The 10868-nt window shown below is 45.5% G+C and overlaps 1 protein-coding gene across 1 annotated transcript in view; it reads left to right on the top strand.

The window, feature by feature from the left end:
• The first annotated feature begins 290 nt into the window (after positions 1-290).
• Positions 291-10868, top strand: part of UBE2R2 (ubiquitin conjugating enzyme E2 R2) — a 70037-nt gene continuing 59459 nt past the window's right edge. The window contains exon 1 of the mRNA XM_090037605.1: positions 291-529. Coding sequence (XP_089893731.1) covers positions 353-529 — 177 coding nt within the window. The 5' untranslated portion in view covers positions 291-352. The remainder of the gene's footprint in view (positions 530-10868) is intronic.

Genomic DNA, 10868 nt, shown 5'->3' with positions numbered 1-10868 from the left:
GCAGGGCGATGCACGTGGTGCTGGCCCTTTAAGGAGCAGAGGCGGGGGGAGGCGGGAACAGCGAGGGGGGAGCGCGGAACAGCGCAACGGCAGCGGAGCGGCGGGTGCGAGGGGCGGGGCGAGGCGACGCGGGGGCGGGGCCGCGCGCTGAGGTCACCGCGAGCGGCGCCGTCACAAAAGGAAGTGGCGGCGGCGGCGGCGGCGGCGGCGGAGCGGGCGGGGGGGCCGCGCGGGCGGGGGAGCGGCGCGGACTGGTGCGGACCGGGGCCGGCGGGCGGGGGGGGGGACCGGCGCGGGGGGGGCGCGGGCCGGGGCGGGGGCCGGGGGCCGGGGCCGCCGCGGGCCCCGCGCCATGGCCCAGCAGCAGATGAGCAGCTCGCAGAAGGCGCTGATGCTGGAGCTGAAGTCGCTGCAGGAGGAGCCGGTCGAGGGCTTCCGCATCACGCTGGTGGACGAGTCCGACCTGTACAACTGGGAGGTGGCGATCTTCGGGCCCCCCAACACCCTCTACGAGGGCGGATACTTCAAGGTAACCCCCCCAGCTCCTGGGCACCCCCAAGGCCGGCTCCTGCCCCTGCTTTTGGAGACCCCCTGGGTCAGGGGTCTCCCTCAGGCCTGGTCTCCTTCCCCCGCTTTTGGGACCCCCCTGGCCTCATCTCCTTCCCCCAGGTTTGGGGTCTCCCTTAGGCCTGGCTGTTTTCCCCTGCTTTGGGGACCCCCTGGTTCAGGGGTCCTCCTCTTGCCCCCCTTGGCCCCCTGCATGGCTCTCCCCTGTGGAGGGGGTGACTTAAGGGTGCTGCACCCTGTCCTGGGAGGTGTTGGCTGTGCAGAGTTATGGGTGTTATTTGGGGGTGCTGGGTGCCCCCCCATTTACCATTGTGTCCTCTCTGTTTTATAACAATTTGGCCCATGCAGGGGGTGGTTTGCATGGGGCTAGGCCAGTCCCTTGCAACCCAGGAGTGTGTGACCCCAGGCGGGTCTGGATCCCCAGAGATGGTGGTGGGGTGTCCTCATGCTGTGGTGCCCTGAGGATCCCCCCCAAGGCCGGCTTCAGCTCCCTGCAGGTGTGTTGGAGCAGGGCTGGCTCTCTTCTCCCCCAGGCATCCATGGATCTCAGCATCCTGGTTCAAGGGGCCAAGACTTCTTTGCCTTGACTAATTTCTTTTTTTGCTTTTTGTGCATCCTCTCCTGTTCAGCTTGGCTAAATAAAGAGGCTAGCAAAAAGCCTCTGATCTCAGCCCCTGCCCTGGGATGTGGAGAGCCACCTTCTCTATGGAGAGAGGCGTCTTCATTGTGAAGTCTGACCTCTGCCTAGGGAGTTGCCACCCCACTTTCCTGTGGCTTTGTGCGGGGATTGCTCCTTGGCCTCTCCAGGCCGCATGCCTGCGCTGGCTCCCTGTAAAAGGACTGCTACTCTGATAAAGACCACCTGGCATCCTCCCGTCCCCTTTCCTACGCTATCTCTGAGGCTGCGGCCTATGGCTGTTAGGGGCTTCCTGGACCTGCAGTCCAGCTGTTCTCTGGTCCCATAGCTGCCCCCGAGGCTAGCTGCTTGGTGGTAAAGGCACAAGTGTTAGGTGCTTTGTTCACCTCATGGTGCATCTTTCGTTTGTCCTCCCTCCCAAGTCTGGAAGAGGTTCACCAGGGCTTCAGTGGGGGAGGCTGAGAAATGCTTTCAGTTCCCCTCCTGGTGTTCCTGGCTGTCCAGAAACTGCATGGCTATCATTTCTCCTCTTGCTGATCAAGTAAACAAGTGGTCTAGGTCATGCAGGAAGAAGATGGGTTTCTAGCAGATGGGTAGCCTCCCGCAGAAAGTGCCCCTTGGAGCATGCAGTGCGGCCCTTCAAAGTCTGCAGTGTCCAGGCAGCCTCTGATGGTGCCTCGCTTGCTGCACGTCGTATCCCCAGTGTAGTAGTGGTTCCTGGCTGCTCCGTTTTGTGCCACCTAGCTGGCTTCCTTCTCAGCAAACTGGAGAAGAATTGGGGTACTCTTTACACCCAGTTCTTGGCACCCACCGGGTCTCCCCACTGCTTTGGGTCAAAGTTTAAGCCCTCTATTCAGGGAAAGCTAAATAACAACCCGTAGCTTGGCAAATAATGGATCTGAGTCGCACTGAGTCCAGCCTCTTTGTTTGGAAAGAAGGGGTGACTTGGGTGCAAGCCTTTTCTCTTTTGTAATGAATGTGGTTGGCTTAGTCACATAGGTGTGAACTGTGTATTTTTAGACTTGCTTCCATGATTTCTTATTTGGAAAGCAGCCCTGGATTGGGGTTGGTAACTGGGGCCTGCTTTGCCTCATGTAGGGTATAACCCTTCCTGCCTGTATTTCTGAATTGATTAGGAACAGTAAAATAGGAGTCGAGTATTTTTTGTCTAGGTCAGGAACTTGCTAAGTCCCACAGCTGTAGCTGGACTGTGAAAATAATACTGGCAAGCTAATAAAGTCCTCTTCAGAAAAGCACTTAACAAGCTTCACTTTCTTTTAGGAGGCCAGAGATGGTTTTTGGGGGAAGCCCAGGCGGTTTACTTGCACGTTACGGCAAAGATGCTTTTGGTGGCCTGGTGCCTCTCCTCTAACTTGTTTTGCAAGGACTTGTTACAGTTGATCTCTTGTGTCATGCAATATAGAAAGTAGAAGACTGTACTTCTACCTGAGTCCTAAACCGCCCTTATCACCATAGCAGTGGAGTGACTCTCAGCCTTGCATTAGGCAACGTGACTAACTCTGTCATGTAATTTGTTCTGTATCATCTCTTTCTGAAAGGAAAGGAATATGTGAATTGTAGTTCCTGTTTTGTCTGCGCGTCTCTGGTAGCAAAAAATAGGTTGAAGCGCACCTTGCTGTTGAAGTGGGGGGGGTAGCGAGACATGATGGTCTTTGTTTCCTGTGTGGTTTGATTATGGTCATGGGTCAGCCCCCGAGGAGGCGGAAACTAGTCCTACCACTAAGAAAGAAAGTTTCCCTTCTGCTGGATGAATGAAGTTGCCAAACAGTCTCTCTATCCTGGGGCTTTAGGCAAGATTTTTCAGCTATGCTAGGCCCAGGCCACTGAGTGCCTTAAGAAGGAAGTCTGATAGCTCAGACTTTCTGGGGGTTACCAGTGCAGAGCGCAGAGTATGCGTGTGGTGTGCCAGCAACAGCCCTTGGGACGGATCATCTGAAATGGGACGTGGTTAAATATGGGTTGTAGTCATGATCCAAGTTTGATAGTCTAAACTCAGATGGGTAATATGGTTTGTTTTTTGTTTTGTTTTTTGTTTTTTTGCCTTTCTAGTTGAAGCTTTTTGGTGACTAGAACTCATTATAGATAAGCAGTTGTACAGGTTAACATATTTAGTCTTAATTTTTACATTTTAACTTAAAAGTAGCAAATACACTTTACTTAGCACATTGATCTTTTATATTTTCTTAGCTTGTTTCAAGCTGCATTTAGGTGGAACGTGCTTTTCATTGCATTCCAAACAGTTTTAAAAATTCTAGTTCAGTAAAATTGCCTTACTTTCTTGGTACGTAAGGGGGAGGAGGACTTATTTGGCATTTAAAATGCACTTGTGCAAAGCAAAAGCTAGTTGCAGTTAGCTATTTGAACTGCATGTTTCTGGCGACTTGTGTCCCTAGGCCTTTAGGACTCTCTAGCCTTTTCACACCTGTGTTTTTGTTGTTCTTTTTTCCTCTGAAGGAAACAAGCTTTCTGCATTGGTTTCTCTTGAAAGAACTGGTCACTGAGATGAACTACCTGAATCCACTGAAGTGGGGGCGGGTGGGAAATGTTTCATTTTGGAAAGCTGGCGACTGATGTCAAAAGATGGCTTGACACTTCAACAGACTTCTGTTTCTAGATGCTTAACCAGTGATAATCCAGTCATTCAGTAATTCAGCTTCACAAGCAAATGACTATGGTAAGGTCTGCCCTTAATATAGGCCCTTTTTTAAAAAAGGTTTGTGTAGAGTCTACTATTATTATTGCTACCATTATTATTTTTTGTTGTTGTTGTTGTTTATTATTATTATTATCATGATCATCATCACTATTGTCATGATCATTGTTTATTGTTCAGTATTATTATTGTTATTATTAATAACAATAATTATATAACAGCACTGACAATAACCCATTCTTCCATGGCTTCTCAAGCTTTTCTGCACTGGCATAGTTTTTTAGTCAACTGGAGGTTATGGCAAGGATTATTCCTGCATGCTGCTGTATGAGAGTTCAGGGTGCCACTAAATTTTATAAGCTGGATTCACTAGTCTGGGTGTGCATCCTCAATTTAAAGAGGCTACATAGTAGCAGTTAACTTTTCAAAATGATCTGTGGCAACATCCCCTGTAGGATGTTATCAGTTGAGCTTGTACTTGGCCTTTAGCTAGGCATATGCCGCTGCGGTCATGAAGTGGCACCACCAGTTAGTTGTTTATGGCATTCCAGGCTGGTGAATCTAATGATTCGCAGTTCTTGGAAGGAGGTTCCTCTGAGACAAGGTTTTGCATGCTGGGATTTTTGGGTGAGCTGTCTGTCTTTTGCTTGATAAAGCATCAAGAATCTCCTGCGAGAACCCTTCCTAAATGTGCATAATTCCTTTTGTCAAAGCAGGAGAATGGCACCATGTGCTTTGGAGAACTAGGTTCTTCTGTGACCTCTGGGAACATGCTGATTTAAGCTGTTTATCATCCTGGATAGCTTGTAGGTTGGGTTATGGCAACTTGCATGGCAGTCAAGGGGAGGTTCTCACAGCCTGCAAGGATTCTCAACCAGGAAACCTTGATCCTGGCTGGACTAGATGTGACCTCCTGATGTCCCTTCCCACCCTCATTTTCTATGACTTCTGTGATTTTTATTTATTTATTTTCCCAAGGGTGCTGGGAGATGCCATGCACTATCAGCATTAAGTGTGCACACGGATCACGAGAAAAATCCAAGGATTTCAAATAGGAAGGTCGTAGTGCTTAAAAGCAGTCTGACCTCCTCCTGGTCTTTCTCAGCTCTTCTCAAAAACAAGAGAGAACTAAGAGCATACATTTTTCTGAGGAGTGCCTTGAGTCTGAAAAGGTTGAGAACCACTGCTCTAGTACAGCCTCTGCATAGGCTTGAAGACACTCCTGTTTTAGCCTTCATCTCCCCCCATCACCAAAAACCTAATGGTTTTTAACAGTCAGGTGCAGCTATGAGAGAGTCCAAAACAAAAGGGGGGTGGGGGTGCTCTGCCTGCAACTCAGAGCCTCAGTAATTGAAGCTAATATAATTTAACTTCTCCTGTGTGGTATTCTGCTGTCCTTTTAACATGCTTTGGAAGGTTTTATGGTTAGGAGTCATCGTCTCACCTGGTAGCTTGTAGAACTGGTCCCTTCCTTAATGAGGCAGTGGTGGAGGACAGGGACTCAGTTATGGTATGATATTCCTAATATTTCATCCAGTTTGAAAAATTAGATACCTTGCGTAGTGCTGCAGTTCTCTTTAGGCATCCCCCCAAAACAAAGGATGTCTGTTAGATCCAACACTGCTCTGTGGTGCTAAAGGAACATCGAGTCTGTAACGGACTTGGGTTTCGGTCACCACACAAAGTAGGCATAACTCATGGTTCTTTTAGTGGTGGAAAAAAGAACTTCATTGTGAATTGTGACGCTGGGCTAGTATACCATGACAGGGAGTCCGTAATTCTTGTGATGTCAAGCAGTAATTCTCAACCAGGGTGTCATGGGCTGCCATGCAAGTTTTAGCACTGTTAGGTATGCAAATACAATTTGCAAAATCAACCCAGGGATTTCGCATGGGGAATCTGTAGCATTGGCTACGTCCTGACCCGTCGTGATCCAAGTTCTTTGCAACAGATGAATTGCTCTAGTCTTTTTCTGATCTCAAAAAATGAGCGAAAGCCTTAGGGTTGTGTTGAGTTCAAAAAAGGTTGAGAACCACTTGTGTAGGACAACAGCCATTGGTGAAAGTTCCTTGAGAGACGAGCTTTGTAGGGCAGGTAGAGCTGTGTATGTGTAAAACAGGCCGTGCGTTGTTGCAGAGTCACTATTTGTCAGTTGTCTTGAGGCATTTTATTTCACTAAGCATTTTTTGTAGTGTGAACAAACAAAGTTTGGCAAATGTAAGAAGAAAAAAGTGACTTAAGACAAACAACCTTAAGTAAACTGGAGGTTAATACTTGTCATAAGCACTGGTTTCCTTGCCTCTAGTAACTCATTAACTGTATGCTGTTTTTTGGAGTTCTGTCCTTTTGGGTCTTGGCTTCTTCCAGGAGATAAGGTACACACTGAATTTAGTTCCCAATATGTGGGTATATTTATCTTAATTCTGGGCAGAGATTCAGCTGGACTAAATACATTTAACAATTTAAAGGAGTGGGTAGAAAAGAGCACTACGTTTAGAGTGAGGATATTGTAGTTTACTTTCTGGAAAGCTTAATTTTTAAATCAACACAACCCCCAAGATTGGTAAGCATTCAGTCAAGTCTGTTTGGCTATGTGATTGGTAGAGCACTGATTGTCTTGGGTGGGGAGCTACCTCGTTTTAAAGACTAATTGTTCAGTTGGTCTTCATGGAGTGTACTGTGCGCCTGTTGGTGTCCTACAAAATACTGCCTGTTATCACACCTTCATTTCTGGCAGTTCCTTTATATAGATCAATGATAACTAAATGTGGATGATTGGAAGAACAAGTGGAAGGTGGTATTGTGCCTGGAATTGTCTTCTGATCTCTTATGCCCTAAAGTGCCCGCTTAAGGTTGTTACCCACTTCAGTTACGATACAGCTCTGTTGCTGGTGCTCAAGGCTTTCTCATTTCCCCCGCTCTCCCCTAGCGCTCATGTCGTTCTCTCACTACTAGATGCAGTTTCAATCTGAAAAAGTCACTGCTGGTATAGAGGCTTGCTGTAAGACCTGAGGATATTGCCGAATGTTTGCTTACACAACTACTGACTTGTCACCATTTGGGCTACATTTTTTCAGGTCTCTTCCTGAAGAGGCTCTCTGGAGAAGTTGATACTCAACAGACCAATGTGAATGGGTTTTTTTTTTTTTTTTTCATGCCATGACAGGGAGACTTTGTGACTTCTCAAAAGGTCTAGCTCCTAAGGAAGAACAGGCAGAAACTCTTAATATTTAAGGTTAAACTAAAAAAAAAAAAAAAAACAACAACTTTTCACAAATGTTCAACTTTCAGATTAGTGGTTATGTTTTGATTTGGCTGAGTTGTAAGGCTTTGCCAAACCTTTTTGTACATGCTGACTCTTAATTTTTAATTGGATTTTTCCAGTGGTACTTGAGTGTGGTGGGTTGTTTGTTTGTTTGTTTGTTTTTATTTAATATGTCCCAACCTTGCCTCATTCAGTACACAAATCACAGAGGATGTCCTTAATGAGGCATGGCTTTACGCAAGCTCTTGCTCCACTGAACTTACACTTTTGTACAGTTTATTCTGGTAATGGAATTTCCTTGGGTACAGTTGAAGGCTTTTTTTTTTTTTTAAACTTTGGCCTAAGAAAAGTCCAAACTGAGGTTGCCTTTGCAACCTTAACTCTGCCCTTTTCGTTCAGCCACTTCATACTGTACGTGTACCCTTCTCTTGGCAGACTGGGTAGTGTAGTAAACAGGCCCTGCAGATGGTCTGTCATTTTAGTCTAGTGTTTTATAACAAATTGCACTATTGTATTTGAGCAGTGTGGACTCTGTAGCAGATAAGCTGGAGGTTATTTGACGGTACTAGCAAGTCTTTATGTAACCAGGGAGTGGTTAGGAGCCACAAAAATGGGGAATTATTTATGGCTATGTGACATTCTGACTCCTGTGTTTTGTTTTTATATCTTTAACAGTCTTCTGATGCAACTTTGCATAGAAATAGATACTAACCATGACAATTTTTAAGTAGGAACAGTTTGAATATGTCAAATATCTGTGTATTGAACAAGAATATTCTTATTCCTATACATAGTCATGCATCTTTAGCATTCTGTAACCTCCAATAAAATACCAGTAGACAAGCCTAGCCTACAGCAAAGCAAAAGGTAACTCGACTCTACTTCTCATGTAACTTAACCTTTCTTTTGAGTGGAATGCACCCAGAAATGACCATAAGACTTTTAGAAACTGCATTGCCAAAGATGACCTGCAAATGACTTGAAATCAGAAAAGTTCAAAGCTTCAGAAAGAATATGGCTGTTAAATTGCCGCATCAAATGTGTGTTTTAAACAGAACTACTTAAGCCTAAGAAATCTGACCTGAAGACTCTTTTTAAGCTAGCAAATGACGTCACAAGTACCATGAACAAAAGAAATGAAAATAGAGGGAGTCTCAAATAGACTGACCCTTTCTTACTGTGCTAAGGGTTGCATGATGAACAATGAAGAAGCTGGCAAGCTGCAGCTCAGATTCTTTAGGGTTTTAGAGAGAAGGTAATATCAGACTCGACTGTAGTATATCATTGTTTCTTGGAATCTAGCCAGTACACTTAATTTTCTGTTTTAAGCTTATTTATAAAAGTTCAGAACAGTCCTTGAGAGACTTTCCCTTCACCCAATCAGACCTCATACTGTCAGGAAATATGGATATAGCCATTACACAAATACTGAAATAAGCTTCTTTTTTCCTCATACTTGGACTTGTCTAAACACATGTTGTTCTGTTTTAACTGTACTAGTATATTGCAGCAGTACAGTCCCTCTAGTGTAAGTGCAGTTATAAAGGTGCTTATACCAACTCGGAGCACTTTCTTTTTGAGAGTAACTGGTGTATGCTTCAGGATTTGTACTAGGGTAACTAGGTTCTTTTAAAACAAAGATCTTACCCCTAGCCAAAGTGTAGTACAAAAACCTGCATGTACTTCAGGTCTGAGTATCATCCCATGGCTCCTAACAATACCTCTTGTGTCGCACTGAATTCCTTTCCTTTAATGTTTGCATCCTTCCAGTGCTTGGACGTCTGTATCTGTGCACTCCGCTTCCTTCCCCCAGGAATCTCTAGAGTAAGCTAGGTCTTTGTATTACTCAGTGTGTCCTCAGTCGCTAAACCAACTGGCTTCATATTTTGTACATAGATTCTTATGCCATGCTCTTATTGTAGTAGCAGTGCCTTGCAGTAGTGCATTAAGCTGAGTGACTAACATCTGTCCTGTTCTGCCCATTCTGTCCTCCTTTCACCAGGGGCTTTGTAGCTGTTCTTGGTCCCCTTCAATTTGTCAGTCTTCATAGTAAATGAGGTACCCAGAACCAAATGCATTTCAGAAGTTGTCTTGGTATGGCTTGGCTCAGATGGGAAGAGTAGATTCACATCTCTTCTGCATAGTGATGGCATTGCAACTCACTGGATCTCATATTCTGACTTGATTTTAGGTTGGATTTCTGGCAGTAAGGCAACAGATCTCCAAGGTGAACTTCAAAGCAAAACTGGTAATTGAGTAGGCCTCGGTGCATGCTGGATGTCCTCACAGCACAGAGCTTGGGAATACTTGGAACACAATTCTGGAATCGGCTTGATTTGTTTTCTCTACAGTTCAGCCAACTCCTGGTATCAAGTAGTTCAAGTATTTGTTTAAGTGAAGCATGTGGCTGTCTGAAAGGTCTGTATACAGGATCTTATGGCCTGCCTAAAATGGAAGGTTAATGAACTTTCTGTAGTAGTTGTGAGTTTTAACTTTGTCCTTCTCAAATGGAGCTAAAGTCTTAACCTTCATTCAACCACCTGTCTGAACACACCTAGCTGTGAGGATTTTTCTTTGTTTAAATATTTGACGCAAGCCAGCTGTGCATGTGCACATGTGTGCACACACACCTGGCTGGCCCAAAAGATGTTACCCTTCAATCATAATACTAAAGAATGTACGGTTCCTGACGAAAGCTTTTCAGATCTTGGATTATAGATGTCAGGCTTTTGTGAGTCATGCCGTGTGCTGTCTTTCTAGCCAAAACATTAAAGTGAAGGTTCCTTGAACTCTTCCAAGTCCTTTTAATGTCCCAAATGCTTATAATGCCCTTTGGGCTCTTCTCTGCATATTGATCATTTTGCAAAATGTGATGTGAAATGGGAAGTAGCATCTCTTCACAGTGTCGCCTGGATTCTTGTCCCCCTATAAAAGCACATACTGCTTTTATTTGTACTGCAGTAGTACTTGAGAGTCCCAGTCACTGACCAAGACCTGTTGCACTAGGCAGTGAACAAGCAGAGCAAGGAACCCTCCTGCAAAGCTTCTGGCTGAAGTACACTCATGCAAGCTAAGAGGAATATGGCACCGAAAACTCATGATCAAGCTCTCCACTCGAATCACCCGCTTGCTGAAAGCCAGAAGGGAGGAAGATCAGCATTGCTGTGTATGTGGAAAGCTAACAAATTCATACTCTGGTAGAAAAAATGAATGAGTTGCAAAGTGGAAAACTCTTCTAATAGATCATGTCCTGGCATCAGCAGTCTGCTTGCATTGAAGCACCGCCAACCTGTTTGCCTTTGTGGCAACTTCAGTCATCCAGGGAAATGAGGGCCCATCAAGTAGCACTTCAGAGATAGGAATAGAAGCATTTATTTCTTTTCGAGACTTGTTAACAGCCGGTGCAGATGCCAGAGCGATTTGAGAGAAGAATAAGAGCAGGGTAATGGAGACTAGACTGTTCCTATTGTGGGCTGCCATGGTCTGCCCCAGCTTGGGTTTAAGGGACCTCTTATATCTTTCCTGTGGCAATTTGATCTTGAGTTCAGTTGTGTATTACTATGGCAACATTCCCACCGGAGTGAGTGTACACTCTTAGCAGGCACAGATGTGGAGAGGGGAGGAAAAACTACTGTTCCTGGCTACAGCTTCTTTCTGAGCCGCTCCTGGATACCCAGGCTTTGCTAAGCTCAGCACCAGCATTGCAGATGGCAGCTGCACCCTGT

Source organism: Crocodylus siamensis, chromosome 3 (assembly GCF_052110815.1).
Source record: "Crocodylus siamensis isolate JL-2025a chromosome 3, ASM5211081v1, whole genome shotgun sequence".
Taxonomy (NCBI): Eukaryota; Metazoa; Chordata; order Crocodylia; family Crocodylidae; genus Crocodylus; species Crocodylus siamensis.
This window is presented reverse-complemented; position numbering and strand designations above follow the sequence as displayed.